At 51.3% G+C, this 19,202-nt stretch overlaps 1 protein-coding gene across 1 annotated transcript in view; it reads right to left on the bottom strand.

Moving 5' to 3' along the window:
- Window positions 1-6,906: 6,906 nt before the first annotated feature.
- Window positions 6,907-19,202, bottom strand: part of LOC108555367 (segmentation polarity homeobox protein engrailed) — a 79,834-nt gene continuing 67,538 nt past the window's right edge. Inside the window, exon 3 of the mRNA XM_017910997.1 lies at window positions 6,907-7,277. Coding sequence (XP_017766486.1) covers window positions 6,907-7,277 — 371 coding nt within the window. The remainder of the gene's footprint in view (window positions 7,278-19,202) is intronic.

Below are 19,202 nucleotides of genomic sequence, written 5' to 3'. Positions count from 1 at the left end.
CGTCGTGGAGGGTCCCGGGGTTCGAATCCCACCTCTCCCTTTCCCCTCTTTCCACCCGGTACCACCACTCTACCACGATGTCCCCACCACTTGGAGGTTCTCTTCAGCTCCTCTCGTGTTCGTTTTTCTCTCGTTTCTCCTCTCCTGCTCGCCGCGGCTCTTTACCTTCTTCGCCCTATCCCGAAGGTGGTGACTCATCCACCTATAGGCTACCACGGATTCGGGAATTCCTCCTCGTTCCTGGTTGCTCCCCGATCTGACGCGAATTTTTGCGCAACCGACGAGATTTGTATCGAGATCACGAGTAGCTGGCCGATCCTACGGTTCGTTAGTACGGTGAACCTGGTTCGTGTAACCTTTTTCGGTGATCCCGAAGTAAGGGCTTGCACGAGTTTAAAAAGTACCCCGGCTAATGTAACGCGTTGTCCTTTCCCAGACATTTTAAGTCGTTCGCTTTTGAAGATCGGAATACGTTTATAGCGGTGGTACCTACCTAGTACTTGGGTTCTGGAAATTGGAAAAAAAGGTAAGAACGAGAGAGGCAGGATACTCGGAAAGAAATTGAAACCGTCGGAAACAAAACGACCTCCCGTCGTAATTTCTCGTGGCGAACCTCTTTATAATCCATAAAACTTGGCATGACTTAGCTTTTAAAACTGGTTCCGATCGTCGAATAGAGCTGTGACGCGCGAGGAGTGTCCACGGCCAGACATGTTTGGAGTTCGGACTTGTCCCGAGGCGCGGACGCGTAAAGGTGGACATGACACTAGGAAACTAAATACCGGTCGACCGATCCTATGATTCCAGCGGAGAATTCAGGCGCTGTCGAAAAGCATCGGTCCCTTCCGGACCTATCTCGCTTGATTTTCGTTAAAGTCATCGAATCGGGGGATCGGATCGTCGACAGTCCGGGATCGTCTTACCGACATCCTTCTCTATTCGTAAATTAGACCCGATTCCTTAAGCGGAAATCCCTGGGCCAATCACCGGAGTGTCCTCGTCGTCGAGTTGACACTTTTTCGCGCGATCTTCCGAGAAATCGTCAATGACGCCTCATCGCTCTATCGAGGAATAATTTTCTTTTTTTTTTTTTTTCGAAGAAGTTGACAATCGAAATTCGAATGCTGGCTCGTAGAGAAGATGTCAACCTTTCTTACTGCCTGTGGATATACGTAGCCGCGTTCGTCATCCATATGTTATCGCGGAGCAATTAAAATTCAGATTTATCGCCGGCAGTCGTAGCTAATATTAAAGATCGGGAACCATTCCACGACCAGGGACGACGTTTCGTTCTCCGTAACCCTTTGCACGGTTAATGAAGAGTTCGCCATATCCCGGGATGGCAGCTGACGTTGCATTCATGCATGAGAGTGCCGCGTCCCGGTCATTTGGCCTGTGGTGCGACTAAAAACAGGGCAGCTCGCTCGAGTTTTGTCCCATCGGTGGCCGGTAACGCGCCTTCCATGGGGACCGGGAGCAGAAGAAAATTTCAGAGGGGACCATCGACCCGCTGGCCCACACATCGAGTTGCCGGAACACGCGGATTGAGCCATTAAAGCCTGCTTCAAGCTGTTTCGGGGAAATCCGCGAGACAGAGAGTTCGTTATTGTTCCTCTCTCGCAAGCGGGCACCCTGTCTCGCCCGCTTCGATCCGCGCGTTTATCGTCGAATCTACGCCATTCTCTTCTACGCCATTTGGTATTCAAAGTGCTCGGTTTGGCTTACGTCGTAGCGTGCAATTTACGCGTGTATACGGTATCCACGTGTTAGTCGGATGACGCGATCTTCTCGTCTGCTCGATTTCTTCGCTCTCTCCAGCCGAAACTTCGTTTCGTCTATCCCGCCAGCAACCTCGTAGGATGAAGGAGAGCTTTTGCGTCTACGGTTTCCCTGTACCGTGAGATGCCTCGGTGTTTGTACGAAATTTCTATGGAGATGCTTATCGAACCCTCACGCTCGCAGAAGTATGCCTCTGTTTCGCCGCATGAAACGTCCAACAAATTGCACAACGGTGAGACTTTTACTCGAACGAGCAAAGAACCGCGAGAACAGCGATGGCCGAGCACGCGCGAGACCTTCCACGAGATAATTTATTGGTCAATCAAAATGACGCATGGAGGTATAAGGTGACACGTCAGCGTACACGGCTGACCATTAATTTTAATACCCGTCACCATCAGATCTCCCGACGCTGCTTTCCACGTTGGCTCCCCACTGACGGTGGAGCGTATCCATCGGCATCGGCTACCGTACGACTAATGCCCCGTTCACTAACGACGATCATCCTTGAAGATCTCGGTCTACCGATCTCTCACGGCCGCAACGAATTATTATCCCTCTCTTAATCCCGTGCAGCGAAGCGTTGGACCCTGTCGGGTGGCGGTTTCTGAGGATGGTGATCGGTAGAACCGGAGGAATCGGAAACGCAGGCTATCGGAAAGGCGGTCGCGATCGAGCCGGCAATCGAGGCGAGAACTTTCGCGAAATAAAAGCAGAGAGGTAGGATCGCGTGCAGGGGACGCTGACAAGGACACGTGGAACAACGGGAGAAAAGGAAAAGCGGAGTAAGCGAGGCACTACGCGGTGGAAAAATCACTCGGGCGAGATACGATCTGAGTCCAACGGAAAGCTTCGAGCCGGCGTCCGGATATATATCGATGGTACGCCAAGAACGCGACGAGAGGTATGCAAGCACGGTAAGTGCAACGTCGATTGATAGCGCGCGTCCCCTTATCTATAAACCATTTTCACTTTTTTCCCTTGGCTGCCTATCTGGCGCGTTCGTGGCGCGTTCGTGGCGCGTTCGTGGCGCGCAAGCAGAGAATTCTACGACGTTATTTACGGCTGATTAGCGGGGCTCAATAATTCCCTTCCGCGTTACTTTATCGAGTGCCGTGGACCACGCGCGATTTCCCCGGGATTTATGACGCTAGATAGACCGATACCCCTGTCTCTGGATCGGCCCGTTCTGCCGGACCGATCTCGTATGTAAACAGAGACCGGACCAAACTGACCGGTAATCTCCGACGAATTTGCATGCTGTTCCTTTCGAAACGGTTCGAACGGCCGAGTAATACGTGCGGCCTGTTGCATGAATAAGGGAAACGTAAACACGTCGAGACGATCAGATCCTCCGGTCCGTGAAACGGAAACGATTCGTTTTCCAATGACCCACGGATTATTCGACCCGCATCTGCTTAACGCGCATCATCGACGTTTCAATCGGTAAAACTGCTATCGGCCGTGGACATCTAGTCCGGAGCGGTTTCATCGACTATTCCAAAGTGGCGGAGTACGTCAACGCGAAACGAATCACGGGACGCGTCGTCGTACAGTTGGCCCTTGAGACGGATGCATAATTTCGAGCTGCAGGCTTCCAAGGCTGGCCCCTGTACCAGCCGTCGCGTCACAGAAGGCGCACGGTTGCTCAGGAATGTCGAACGGGTCGGTCACAGGGTTAACGTCTGCTGCCTCCTCGCGTGCCTCCGACTTTTCTCCCCGGTTGTATCTCATTTGTAAAGATTCCGGGACAAAGGAGCCACGGAGAATCTTTTGTATGGCTGTGCGCCGCGCTTCACCCGAAGTAGCCGTCTCGACCGGACCGCGTGCGCGCCAGCCTGCCGGACAGACAGAAGCGCGAGTCTGTCAAGTGGCGCGATTCTAATCTGACAGGGACGTATCGGTTGCCGGTTTTCCTCCCGATCCCGAGCAATCGACCGTGTATTTTCGGGCCAGGCATTGCCAGACGCCGAGGATCGGTCATTTCCATGAGATTCGAGCCACGAATCGCATTAGCGCCACCAATGGCCGCAAGTCGGGCGTTCGTTTTTGCATGCTATGCAAAGCGAAGGTTCCCGCGCAACGTCTGTCACCCGGTATCGCGATATACGTCTGCTTCCAACTTATCGACTCGCGAATCGTCGATGCGAACGATCGAACGCAAAGGAATCGTCGGTGCTCGCCCAGCGAACGCTCGCGAAGTTTCCCTGAAATTCAACTTTCGTCCGTTGTCGAACACAGAGATTTCTCGTTAAAAATAATCGTCGCTTATTACTCGCCGCTCGGTCCCGGGCGTAGCTTGTACGTTAATGCGGTCTATTACTTACCAGGTACGTTTCCGAAGGCGAGCCCTGTCCCTGGTGATCCACGGCCAACGACAACCGCCGCTCCGTTGTGTCGAAAAAGAAAAATCTGGGGACACCGATACACGAAGGAACCGATGAAATTATTTATTCTCCGGCGTGCACGAACTCTATCTTCGATCTCTTCGCTTCCGACCTTAACGACCGCCATTTAACTTCCACATGATTTCAACGTTTCGTCGGCAGGCATCCGGAGGCCGTGTAACTCTCTACCACGAATCTCGAGTATGCAACTTACCTCGAGATAACCTATAAGCGCGCGCGCGCGCACGCCTGCAGGAAAAGAATTGGAAGCGGAGTGTGGCTGCGCGATTCGCGGGGAGGGACGCGGCGAGGGAGGTCGGAAGAACGCTGGCGGAGGTTAAATGATGTATAAAGTGCGTTAACCGACACCACTCACCGTGCAACACACGCATATCGCGTTCACGGTATAAACGTAGGCGTGGCTGGTTTGATATCAACGATGGCCACCTTTCGACTGTAAATCAATCGATATCGCGCCGGCAGGAGGGGCTTTTCATGGGGTTTGCACGGGCCTGAAATACGGCTCGGGGGTGGAAGCATGCGCCAAATGCTGAATGCGAATCGACCCGCCCCGAAACCTTTTATCCCGACACCGATCGCCTCGCCACTGTCTTTCTCCTTCGCCTGCCTACTCTACGCTTCGCCAGCGTCGCGCCGATGCATTTCGATAAACATCTGGCTCGATTGATTTCCTTCCCGGTGTTAATTAGCACGCGTCTAGTACCGCTTTCACGGCACCGATCGCTCGGCCGCGTTAACGTCCCGAGATCGCCATCACCTTGTCTCTCTCCCGTTTCTTCCTCGCCGATCTTTCCCTCGCTCCGATCGCTTCTGCCCTTTCGCGTCGCTTTTTCTTCCCTTCCCTCTTCTTCGTCAAGCCTCCCGGGTACTCGAACGCGCGCGGTTTAATGGAAGCTGGTTCCGTGATTAGCGCACTGTCGCACCCCGAGCTTTCGAACGACGCGCGTCCGAGCGTGCCGAGCGTTCGTTTTGCTCCTCTCGCCGAGCGATTCGCTGCTTTAACGCCGCTCAAATCTAAGACCGCGTGTCTAGGATCGAATGTCGAATCGCGGGTTTCAGTATATTGCTATCTCGCGCAGAGGCGAACGTCTGTTATAGGAAAAACTCGTATCTTATTTGCGCGGTAGCGAACGGAACCGCCGTTAATTGCCCGGATAATTCGGATCACCGGTGCCGCGTGATTATTTAATCGACGGTTTATCAGCCGGCAGCATCGTCGGTGTCTTTGCGCGGATGTTCGGAGGAAGTGAAGTTCGCGGTCGGCGAAGAAAGTTTACAGGCGACATAGGTAATCTGGACCAGAGGGACATGGGGTGGATGTCGAAGATTGAACAAGTACGTCGATACGTGGCTCGTGATAGTGGGAATATTTAATTCGATCTTTAAATAATTCTTACAAGGTATAAGTGCCCGATATTGTATCGAGCCTTCCGTATTAGCATAGGTAAATAAATAACTAAGTTATTTTTAAACAGTCTATCGAGACGACGTTCTCGCTAAGTTGCGTTTTATTTACACGACGATTTATCAATCTTTTATATATATATATATACCTATACATAGGTCATTTCTATTTACTTCTCTTCGTACATATATGTATAACGTTTTCTATTGCACATCGCAATTGTACGATATCTTACATTTTTACAATAAATTAACGGAACGAAACTAGCATCGCATTCTCTCGCTCATTCTCGCTCTCTTGCACGCAATCTTTCTCACTCTCTTTCTCACCCACACGCATTCTCACGTCACACGCTCTCGGTGATGTTTCTCCTTTCTCTCCCTCTCTCTCGCACACTCTCGCACTGTCTCGAATACTGGTTCCTTTATCAGAGAACGACTGTTTTACTTTTATTTTTTTCTTCGATCTACTGTTCGCGAGAAAACTGTACAAATGGCACTGTACAACCCATTCCACCTCGTGACTTACGCGATTCACGCGTAATCGTGACGCTCGATCGGTACGATTCTTCCGTTCGTTTCCCTTTCGTTTTAAATACGAAATTTTACTCGTGGCATAGGAACGTGCGTGCTAAGTTCATCCTCATCCGAACGATCCCGAGGCGAATGCCGGTTATCGTCGCGATCGTCGCGCGCCACGACCACCGTCACTCGGCTCGCGACGCCGGAAATCCGTCAGCTTTCCTCTCGTGGATTCGTCGCGACGCGTTTTATCGGTTTTCGAGTCAAATGGGAAGCTCTGAGACAACGAATCTCCACGATTCGTTCAACGGTCGCGTAGACGTTCGGTCGGTGGCACTGAAATTCTTCTGTATCTTTTTTTCCCTATTTTTCCATTTTTTTTTTCTTTTTCCGTCTTTTTCCTCACGAAATAAATATCCCAGTCTTCTACGTAGAAAAGAGAATAGCAACCGACTACGAACCTTCGTGAAATCCTGACGACCCTCCGATCATTTTTCGAGATTCACGATACCGGAAGTAAAACGAAGACGTACAATCTTTGGAGCACGAGTCGCTGTGATCTTGATGATAATCTTTCGCAAAATTTACATGGAGGAACGTTAAATTATCTAAGGCTAACATTCATGCACTCGCCCTCGTTTCCACCCTCCCCGATCACCAGGTAGCCGATTCGAGACGCGTCCTCGATCCCTGGCGATCCGCGTTCGATGCGAAAAATCATAGTTCCATTCTCCACGCGCGAGATCTCCGGACGAATCTTCTAGGCTCGATTACTCGATCGATCCTATTGCCGTCATTTCGCTTGCAGCTCCGCCGCCTGTTCCTCTTCCTCTTTCGTCAGGGGCACCGTCGAATGATTGTAAAGACCCTGGGCCATCAGCTGAAGGGCGAGCGGATTCTTCTGGCCGCTGGCCTTCTTGATCTTCGCCCTCTTGTTCTGAAACCAGATCTTGATCTGCGCCTCGTTCAGGCCCAGATCCCTCGAGAGCTGCTGCCTCCTTCGCTCGGTTAGGTATCGATTCTCCGCGAACTCCCTCTTCAGCCTGGCCAGTTGTTCGCCGCTGAACGCGGTCCTTGGACGCTTCTCCTCGGGGGTGCCGCCATTGCCACGGCCGTCTGACCTCTTCACCCTCCTCGTCCGCGGACCTGCAACACGGTAGGATCCTATCGTCAGCTGATATCTGTCGAAGCATCTACAGAATTGAATCTAACGCCTTTCCGGGATTTAAATCCCGTCAAAGGTACCGGGTATTCCGCGATATTTGTGTCTTTTCCTTTCATTTTCTTTCGTAATAATCATCGAACGATGAAGAGAATTAAGGAAAGGAATCGAATTTCGCAATCTCAAAAGTTCCCTAACGAGTTCTATCTTCGATAAAACACGGAACGCAGATTCGCTTCCGTTAGAAAGGTCCATCGACCTTCCCGTCCTTCCGCGCCCCCTCTAAATCGTCCCCCTCACTCGGAGATCTCCCGATAGGGGAATAGGGTACATAAAGCAATCAAAAATTAGCCTTACATAACGATTCATAATGCTCCTCCGTGGCCGCGGAGAACATTGATTCAACAAGTTTACGCGGCAATAAATCTGAGAAATTAACGAACCGGCGGCACGGCGCGCGCGCGCGCGCGTAGTGACAAACTTTACGACAACTTTTATTGTCTAGTCGGTCTTAACTGCTTTTCCCTGGCCGTTCGCGTACAACTCTACCATAACAAGGGAGCGTGGTTCGGCCTGTTCCTCCGCACGAAATAAACGTCCGCTCGAGACGAGAGGAATAGTTGGTCCACGCGGGGCCGAGTCCTCCTCGCGGATACGCCGCGCGTTTATCGTCGTCCGGGGAAGCTGCTAGGAGTCCTTCGCAGACTCCGCACCACTGGTCATGCGGAGTTAAGAGAGACAACTTAATCGTAAATCAAACGCGTTATTGTTGCTGGTGCCTCAGCCGCGCGAGCTACGGACGTCATCGTTTGATGGCCGGAGATGCTGGCCGGTGTCGCGGATGGCAAATTAATTTTTCCCCTTTCTCCTCCCTCCTGCACGCTAATTGTTCGTCGCGTTCGCGAATTAACGCGACAGCGAAACGCCGCGAGGGTTATTACCGCGGATAAGATTTCTCGAAATTTTCCTCCGCGACGTCTCCGACCGCGCGATTTATCTCGTCGGTGATCCCGCGATCCTCACGGAAGCCTTTGACAATGGAACGAGCCAGTGGCGCGCGTGGATCGAAACGGAGAGAAGCCCGATGCTCGGAGAATACAAGGAGCGTGCAAGGGTGCTTCTTCTGGACGTTAATAACTCGTCGTAAATATCGTAATGATTGCCACCTTGCATGCGCGCGTACACCGAGCAAGCTCGGGCTTTTATTATTATCCTGGGCGGAGTAGGGAGATACAATCTGGAATGATAATCGCGCGGAACGACTGATTGTTCGTGCCGGCTGGCGAAAAAGTACACGCGGATCGGGGAGAGCTTCGATTTGTTTTAAACCACCGAGTCGGAGAGTCTCGGTGATCGGACGAGCTGGAAAATTGCCTAGTCGGCAGTAGCAAGTTTCGTATAAAGGATGATAATGAAGCGAACGCCGCGCTATGTGTTTATACAAATCTCCGCGATTTATCGACCCTACCAAGGACGCTGCTTATTAGTAGTCTCGATCCTAGCATGGAAACCAACAAACGGATGCAGATTATTACTTTCTCGGCTGCCGTACGTTACCACGGTATTTAAGACCGATGATTTTTCCAGAACCCCGGCGGACGATCGATTATCGGACGCTCTGGCATGATTTTCGTTACGGTGTATCATCGTGTCTTAATCGGTGTTACGCGATCTGCGTGTAAAACGGTGCACGTATCACCCCGAACGTCGCGTGGAGATTCGGGTGTCTGGAACGAGTGGTTGAATAAACAGAAAAATTCCTAGAACGAATTTCTTCGAAACGGACGGACGAGAAAGCGACGCGACGCAGCCAGTTTCTCGCTCTCCTGCTCGGAAATGACTGAGGTAACGAACGGTCGGCAGTCTAATTACTTAAGCGAAGTAGTCTCGTTGTCGGTGGCAGGAAAGAGGCATTCAGGAACCCACTTCTCGCTCTCTCGACCCTCGTTCCGCTTCTCGTCTCTCGCCGTTCCACGGTTTCCATTTAAGGAACAACCCCCTCCTCCGCGCTCACCGTGGGCGTCTCGAGGGGTAAAACCAATAACGCTAAGACGCCCTCGAGAGTGAGTACATCCCCGAAAGTACCTCGCATACCGAGGACGTGCGGCCGCGAACGAACACTAATTTCCTCTCGACCTATCCTTGAGTTAGACGTCAGCTACCGACCTGGCTGCTCCACGCGCTTCTCGTCGTTTCTCCTCGACGCAATGCCCTTGATTAACGCCGCGAGTCATTGTCGGTTCTCGTCACCTGTCGCCGCTGTTTCCACCGGCACGATGGTTTGTCTCGCCGCTGCGATCCTTCATTTTCCACGGAAGACTATTGAAATTAATGGCCGACAGCGACACCAGCCGAGCCTAGGCTCAGCCTACCTCGGCTCGGCGCTCAGTTCTCAGCAGACTAGAACGAATCTCGGGAAGGCGAGTTCGATTCGCGAAGCACGAGCTATGAAAGAACCGCGGGAAAGTTAATCGGACGGTGTGGCAAAGAAAGGCAAATATTTCCGCGCGTATTCCACGCAGAAGAAGAACAATGGCGCGGATGTTTCGTTTTTACCTTCCGGCCGGCCTCGCGAGGACGCGACGCGCCGTCGACTATTCGCTTCTTGCGCAGAATTTTACCGATGTAATTCGATTGACGGAAAAACTCGAACAATTAAACCGCTTCATCATTGCCCTGTCATCGGAGCGACGAGGCGGAGAGCGTTTCGTCGCCGAAGGACGACTAGTCGCTTCGTACTCGCGAGCATCCTCCACACGGATCGATCCTCGAACAGCCGAGACAGTCAGCAACGATATCCCTGGTTATATATCTGCCTCTCGAAACTCCGTTTTCCCCGAACCAGCGTTCAGACTTTGCGTAACGAATCGTGGAAACCATCGCGGTTCGTTCTCGTTCGGTTTCGCTGCTTGGGTCCCAGGTCACGTTGCTTTTAATTGCACCGGTATCGATGGCGAGCCAGTCGAGTGGGACCTATAGCGAGCTCTGCTCGAATCGCTCCAGAAGCCGATCGTTCGACTGTCACGGGAACGGCTCGCGTGGTCGGTGGAACGAGGGAACGAGGGAACGAGGGAACGTAAATAGTCGGTCTTGCATCGACAACCACCGATGGATTTAGCGAAATCATCTTTCCCTTCCGTGGGACTAAAAACCGAACGATCCGGGTCACGATTCAAATGTGTCCTAATGCTCTTACCGATGGAATACCGCGTTTTTGCCGCGGGTTTCGCCCTTTCCGCTCTTCTCCAGGGGAAAAAGAACGCGTCGTGGCACCAACTCTGGAAACGCCCATCCCGATTCTTCCCTGTCATTCGACGATCCTCGCGGAGGCCGCGCCATTAATCCGGGCGTATCGGAAACATTACCGGGCGTCTTTGCCGTGTTACGAGCCGGACGATCGACACGGGGATCGTGCCAAGAAAGGAGACCGTTCGCAGCGGATTCCTAGAAACGAACGTAAGAGGAACGGCGGGATCGAGTCCTCATAAATTTATCGATCGTTCTTGCAAAACCCCGCGGAGAGCGGCGTGAACCGATGAGGACAGCGTTTCAGCAGTTTTTTCCCTGTTTCCAAGGTGAATAGAAAGTAATCAACGGCCGGTGTCGGCGAGGCGAAATCGGCGATACCCGAGGTAATACCTGTTACGATATTTCATCGAAAGATCCGTTTTCTTCGTTGGAAAAGCTCGGAATTCTACCGGTGTACGAGGATAGGTACTCGGCCCATAAAGCTTGGCCGATAATTACGAGCGGTCGGACACGATCGGCTCGCACGATCGCCGCGAGTACCTCTCTCGATCGCGATCGAGCAACGATCGACGGGGGCCGCGCGAAGTGAGTCGTACACAGCTATGAATCGCGCGGTGCCGCGGTACGTGCAATGATCCGGCCCGCTCTTAAAGCGCCACTAAACTTGCGCGTCACGTTCCTTTTAATTACGTCTGCCAGCGACGACGGATGCGAAACGGCCGCGGAGGGAGGGACGCTAAGAATTCATTAAACGATACTCTGGAACAACCGAGTCGAGAGCTGTAACAGGACCGAAGTGGGACAGGTGCTGGATCATACCTCGCGAAACCGCCAGCCGAACGGCCTACGACGTCGTGCACCGATCTCTAGAAAGGGAGTCGCGTATTTTTCCGATCGCGCAGGTGTCCCGAGCGGATCGAGAGTTTACTCCGTCGACGGTGATCCACGTTCGCTGTCTCCACTCGCTCGAATTTTCCGAGGATTCGTTAACAGCGAGAAAGAGAGAGAGAGAGAGGAAGAGAAGCAGAGAGAACCGGTATTCTTCGAGTAGTCGCGAGAGTTACAACCCACGTTTGATCGGGTTTGATCGGTGTCCGCGATACAAGCGCGATATCTCTCTGCCGTATCTTTTTCCCCGCGACCCCGTCGTAACTTTTCCAGTGCAAATACGCTGCAATCGAATCGAAATTAAATCATTGCTTAATCTTCGCGGAGGGAGAAAGAGGAAGCGCGAGGGGGGAGGAAATGCATGCTTCGTCCCGCAGCAGGCTCGTATTGCAGTCGAACGGTTAAATACCTACGGAAGGTAGCGCGTTACTCTTCCCGTAGCAGAAATCAATTAAGAGGTCGGAAAATTTATCGCGGGTCTACAAGACCGGCTCACGGGAACAGTTTCTCAATACCGGCCAGCCTTCGCGCTGTCCCGCGGCGTTGTCGCGATCGCCGCTCGCAATTATCAATTCTAATTAACGATCGTCGCGTCGGGAGTTTCATTATTGTTTTTAATTACCAGTCCGGCCGGTCGTTTCTCTAAATCACCGTTAATGAAACTATCTCCCGACAGCGTCACTGGGAAACGGAATTTTTCCACGCGATGCCGAGCTACCCAGACACCGAAGACTCGCCGCCGCGCTATTAAAGGAAACGATTCGCGCGATCGTCTTCACATCCTCATCGTCGCTTTTTCCCCGTTACGTTCTCGGCTGGCAGGGCGAGCGTCGCTCTAAATCAGCCGCGACAAATTTACTACCGATAATCGTTCGTTCTCCGCTAGCGCGAGATAAACCCTCGGCTGAGAAACGACCGAGCGTTAGACGGAAGATCGTTAAAGGGGCCGGCGCAGCCTATGGTGCACGCAGTTCGACCAATTTCCACCGATTAGCCACGTAAACTCGGAGCACGCTGATCGCGAGGACGCGTCCGCGCCACTGTGCCTCGGTTCTTATTAAAATATCGACTTCATTGGTCTCCCGCGTGGAAGGAAACACGCGTAATTAAAGACGCTCGCCGCGGGGGTGCTTCCACTGAACGGGAAACGGTGTACTCTGCCTGGGAAATTCGTCGGCCTGCGCTCGATCGCGGTGGGTAGAATCTTCGAAGGGATCGCGATAACCGATCTCGTGATTCCTTCCACGAGGATTATTACAATTCGACGATTCCTCCGCGTTCCCTCTACTCGTTTCTCTAATCGACGAAGCCGTGTTTACCTCGGGAGGCTGAGGTATCGTTGGTTCCGATCACTAAGCGACTCGAAGGGAGAAAAAGCCCCCTCGCACTACCGATCGCGTTTCAATTACAGATATCGGCGGTGGAAAATGGCGGATGGGACTCGTGGTTTCGGTGAATCCGATCTCCGGTCCGACGAGATCGGGCCGGTCGCGTGTAAGCGTGGCGTGGAGCAAGCAGGACCCGGTTCGATCGAGCTTGGCTCGAGTCGCGGTTGAGTTATGACTACGACCATTACTCGGGACAAACGAGGCTAAGCGTGTCGACACGGCCGACCGACCGGCCTTCCCGACTTCTCTCCTTCGCGGTCATTCTCGATTCTCGAGAATTACGAGCGCGTCGCGGCGCGGCCACGTCGAGCGTTCGATCCGCGACGATTGACGGTTTTCAGCTCGCCACGCGTGCACACGTCCTATGAATCTCGTTATTCCCTGTCCTATTCGGACGAGGGAATCTCCGCTACGGATACACGCGTATAGGTGGACGGGGGTCCGCGTTTAATAATCGCGACTCGGGGGAGGCAGCTCGTATAACCCACATTGGAAGATAATTTACGTCGGACGTCGGCTGCTCGTTAGTTTTCCCGCCGCCATGGCTGAGCCGCGCGGCTATTCGCGGAAACGAACGGGAAACCCGGCCGACTAACGAGTGAAATGTCATTCGAGGAATTAAGACCTCTTCGTCTCCGCTGATGGCCACCTGTCCCCGTCGCGATTTTCATGTCGGTTGCTTTTTGTCACCCGCTCGATTATTACGAGAAAAGACGGTGAAATTGCCGAGGGGTGAATTAGCTTCTACGACGTACGACGTTTTCGTCGATGCTGCGTGTGACACGTGGTGATCGGGGCTATTGACGGATCGTCGGAGTAAATTACGACGGATCGTAGGGTAAGTAGGGTGTAAAGATCGTCCATCAGGGAGCGATTTTTAGCTGCAAGCCCGCCGATGACGAGCTTCCGCGCAAAGCAGCGTGAACGGTAAATGGCTTCGGGAAAGCTCACGTTCGTCCTGTGCCGGTTTTCGTCATAATCGTCTCGCCTACAGTACACTCGAGAGCGTACTCGGCCTCTAACTGTCGTGGCTCGTTACTTACTTCGCCCTGAGAACAAAAAGAAAAAACACAGCGGTTAAAAAAGCATGATCGTGGACAAGCATTTCATTAATAATAATCAATTATCCATTCTCGCGTGCCCGCGTCGCTTCGTTTCTCGCGATAAAACGACGGAAAGGGAACGGCGGCCTGGCCGAGGGGGAGGGGGGCATTTATCGCGTTCCTCCTATCGGCCCTAACGTCAATTAACGGAACGACGATAATGATTTACGATTGCCCGCGCGTTCGGCTTCGTTCCTTTCGGTTCGCGTCAATTGGAAACGGACGAATCGAATTCCGCGACATTCGATCGCGTTTTCTATTAGAGTTCATTCCGTTCGAACGTATCGCGGAGGAACGGTAAAAAGGAACAATCGGCCGGCAGCCAAGTCGAATCGAAGTTTGAAATAACAACCGGTACAATAAATCAAACATCGCGCCGATGGAAAAAGTTAAAAAATAAACTGGGTGCCTCTGCTCTCTTGGTAGTCGGCATATCGATCGGGTCGGCTGCACCGAAATTCCGCCATTTCGAGAAAAATCCTCTTTGGTAGAAACGACGACAACGATGGCGAACATTGATTCGATCGATCCCGAGAAAATTGGAGCCGATTTTACTTTAAGGGGGGGGAGCAAACGTCGGCTGCACCAAAATTCCGCCATTTCCAGAAAAATCCTCTTTCGTGCAAACGACGACAACAATGGCGAGGATCGATTCGATCGAATACGAACAAATTAAAGCCGATTTTACTCGGTCTACTTGGGGCAACCGATCGCATCGGCTGCACCAAAATTTATTTATTTATTTATTTCACGGGTAAACACCCTTTATAAAGAAGTAATACAGTACAATAAAATAATTTAAAGAATAAAAGAAATTCCACCATTTCGAGAAAAATCCTCTTCCGTGTAAACAATAATAATGGCGAGAATCGATTCGATAGATTGCGATACTCGGTCTACGCGAGGGCAACCGATTGCGTCGGCTGCTCCAAAATTTATTTATTTCTTTATTTATTTTACGGGTAAACACTCTTTATAAAGAAGTAACACAGTACAAAAAAATAATTACAAAGATAAAAGAAATTCCACCGTTTCGAGAAAAATCCTCTTCCGTGTAAACGACAATAATGGCAAGGATCGATTCGATCGATCGCGATACTAGGTCTACGAGGGGGCATCCGATCGTGTCGGCTGCCCCGACATTCCGTCATTTCGAGAAAAATCTTCTTTCGTAGAAACAACGACAACAATGGCGAACATTGATTCGATCGATCCCGAGCGAATCGGAGCCGATTTTACCCAGTCTACGCGTTTTTCCACGTGACTCGTTAAGGCGTAACTCCGGGACCCACGGAATCGTACGAAAAGTAGTCATGCCCCGTGGTCGTACCCATAACCATAAATAATGACCATTGATTGGTCACTCGTCGATCGTTACCCGCGAGTACGTGACTGCGTTTACGTTTCCACGGGTCGTTAGCTCGTTTCCATTAAGGCGCGGTTCTCTTGCTCTCGCTTCTCTTCCTTCTCCTTCTAAATCGTTTTATCCGGTACAGCTACTGCTGATAAACATTCGATAAAACCTGGCTCTTTCGTACGATTTTCAAGCCGCTACACGTGTAAATACGAGACACCGCGTCGATCCCTCGACATACCTTCCGGTTCACCGTCGATATCGCTTTCCCTCGTAATCGTATTACGTTTATCTCCTTTTCCCGTGGAATTCTCGCGATTCCTCGAGAACGTTCGCGGAAACCTTGCCAATAAGAGAGATAAATACCTCACAAATTGACAGATTAAAGTTCTTCAGAGACCACCAAAATTCGCTGGGCCACCGATTATCACCGATAACAACTCGGTATTCATCTCCTTTCCCGATTTCACAGTTTTCATCCTAATTTTATTTTCTTTTTAACGGTAAAAACGCGAAAAATTCGCGCAGAATTTGACACTCGGAGCGGTGGGAAGGCGGCTTAATTGCGCGTTTCGCGAGGCTGCCAACTTGGTCGCAACGGCGACCGGATATTCGTTTACGGGAAGAGACGATTCCAATCGCGAGAGCGACTTCACAGCTCAACGTGGGCAGATGGCAGGCTCGCGTTAAGAATAATGAGCAATGGAAATTCGAAAATAATATATCACTCGGAAAGACGATTAATGACTTCATTCCTGGCTCTGCTCCTCCGAGCCGGTTCTTCCGGATCGCTGTCGACGATCTGTACCTCGCCGATTTTCGCCGTCGAGATCGGAACTCGCGTGAATTTTATTCCTGCTCGCGGTCGCAAACTGGACGCGTGTAAAATTTTTCAAGAGGCTCGAAGTCGTTCTCGAATCGTGAGAAAGTTGTTTTCCGTTGCTCTTCTGACGCGAGCCGATCGAGGAAAAACTGTATTGCTAATTCCCCCTGCTCCGATTCCAACGGTTCCCCACCGACGAAATTCCGATCGTGTTTCAGCTCGTGATCTCGAATGTTTAAACGTTTCTCGAGCGCGAGAAAAAAGCTTCGGGATTTACGAATTTTCGAATTCGTTTAAATTTGGAAATTCGACCGGAATCGAGATACATCGCGATTACCAGCTGAGATCGTGTTCGCAACGCTTCGACCGATCGTACATGCTCGCACGCGTTGCGTTAAAAATAGACGGTATCATTGAAATCGATTGGCCCGCAGTCGTGCATTCAGACTGTTGATCTTTCGTCGCCAGTCGCGATATTCATCGTTCCCGTGGCGAGATAACAAAGATACGGGATAAACGTACGGACCTAGCCTAACCGACTATCCGCACCCGGAGCGAGTATAATTCACCGGGTTACATGTTCGATGTTCTACATTGTTTCGATCGCGATGCCACGAGTACGAAATGCCTCGACCTTTTGTTATTATTAATTATTACGTTAAATGGCTGGCTTATCGGTACGGATCGTCGATCGTTACAATATCGATCTCGCTTATCTCCTATCTGATTGTTCGATCGGAGGATACCGTTGTTATACTAACGTCCGATTGTCGTCGATTTACCATAACGTATCGCGATTACCCTCGTTCGCCTTCGAATTACGCCCCGATTAAAATTAAACGGGCAAAAGAAAGGATTTCTTTCGCTATTTACCGATAAAGAAAATAGATCCGAGGTTCCTCGATCCTTTCTTTCCCGCGCGTGAGACCGCGGTTACTCAAACCCGCATTGTTTCCTCCTCGAAGCGAGACCCGATTATCCGAATTCTTTTATTGCGTTACGCGATCGAACTGTTCTTTTAATGGTACCTGTATCCCATGGCCGCGGAACGGCCGATTTCTAAACCATAATGCGTACCGTGCCGATATCGTCGATCATGGAGTCCGAGTTATCCAGCCGAGATATTAATAACCATCATCGATAGCGATTACGGTTCTCCATGAACGATGAATAGCTGTACATTCGACGTCGACTGATAGCCGTTCCCACGATAACGTAAGCGTCGTTTTCAATAATCCCGAGCTTAAGGGCGGTGTTCGCCCATGAGATCGCCCGTTCGAAATAGCTTCGGGGCGAACGTACGATGACATTTTCAATCGCGACCTATCTAATACCCGGTTAAAACCATCCCACCTGTCCCGTACGATCTCGCGTGCCTCCGTGCCGATAACATCGAGATCGTGCGATTCTTTAAAATCGCCTTAAATCGCTGAGATTCGCTGTTACGTAAGGATCTATTTACCTGTTTGCGCAATTTCGATAAAATTGTCATTCCGATTTTCACGACGAATTCCTGAGATCGATAGAGTACTAGTTCTTCCGGTTAGTGGTTGCCGATTAATCGCAATTACGAATTATCGATCTTTCGAACGATCCGGAGGAATCGAGTCTAACGATTCGTTTAAGATGGCGAGTGCAGAGATTTGAATAGGTTAGAGTGGCGCGAGATAAAAATGATGAAAAATCGAGCAAATCAAAGCGACGTAAGACGAAATGCTAACGTCGAGTCGGTAAATCGAATTCCATGGACGCGTATTGATCGCGGACGAATCAATTAACCGTTCCGTCGTTAATTCGAGTACCTCGTAACGCGATGCATTTGCTCGCGACGTTTACACGTGTTGCCGGTCATCCGAGCGCGTTTACAATTACAAATCGCGCCGAGAAGCACCGGCTGTCCGTCGTCTTTCGCGTTTCCCCGAATCCCCCTGTTTTCTCGCACCTGCCTCCACGCCTCTGGCCGTTTCCAAGAATATTTTATCGCCTCTATCGAGGACGAAGACGGATGGAAGCCATGGAACAACACGCGGCAGACCACGCTTCTGCATCGTCGATTGAGACGTCCAGCAAAGTCTACTCGCTTTTCGATGATCCAACGACGCCTACTATTACCTACTTACTATTACCCACGTACCCGAGCGGACAGAGGAAGAGGGAGAGAGAGACTTCAAAGAATACCGTGAACAATATTTTGGATCAGGGCCATTTGGGTGTCAGAGCCGGGTCTGTCGATGGCCCTGATAGCTCAATCTAACCGCACAGTATGCTCGCTCGATAAACAAATTCGTTCTCACTCCGTTAACGTAAAGTCACGCACGAGCCTCGTCCGCTGAGGCTAATTAACCGGTCCGGGTATAATAGGATCGACGATTCGCGTGCAACGCGATAAATCACGTCCGTTTCGGGCGGAACCGCTGTTACGCCGCGCTTCAACTACGAGCAAGAGAATTTAATGAAAACGTTGGAAAGAATCGCGCGAAACCATCTCCGGGCTCATCAAACCGGTCGCGTAATTACAGACGGACAGCGCCGGCGTCGGCTCCTCTGCGTGCGCCAAGCGCCATCCAACGCAGACGGGATTTCCACGTGGACGAGCCTCGCGATCGCGTCGATCCACGAAATCGAGTTGTTAAACGGATCGCGGCTGAATCGCGAATCGCGAGGTGCACCGATTCGAACGGTACGCCTGATTCCGGTGAGACATGTCTTGTCAGCTTTAGTAGCCGCGCGCGATCCAATGTAGACGGAATTTTCACGTAGACGATCTTCGCAGTCCAGTCAACCCACGAAATTATATTGATCCACGAAATCGCGTCGTTAAATGACTCGCGAAGATCACCGACCCGCTCGCTACGTACGAGTTCCATAAGACATGTCTTGTCAGCTCTAGCAGCCGCGCGCGATCCAACGCAGATGGGATTTTCACGTAGATGATCCTCGCGATCTCGGCGATCCACGAAATCGAGTTGTTAAGCGGATCGCGGCTGAATCGCGAATCGCGAGGTGCACCGATTCGAACGGTACGCCTGATTCCGGTGAGACATGTCTTGTCAGCTTTAGTAGCCGCGCGCGATCCAATGTAGACGGAATTTTCACGTAGACGATCTTCGCAGTCCAGTCAA

Source organism: Eufriesea mexicana, unplaced genomic scaffold, assembly GCF_001483705.2.
Source record: "Eufriesea mexicana isolate 0111107269 unplaced genomic scaffold, ASM148370v2 scaffold4744748277, whole genome shotgun sequence".
Taxonomy (NCBI): Eukaryota; Metazoa; Arthropoda; class Insecta; order Hymenoptera; family Apidae; genus Eufriesea; species Eufriesea mexicana.
This window is presented reverse-complemented; position numbering and strand designations above follow the sequence as displayed.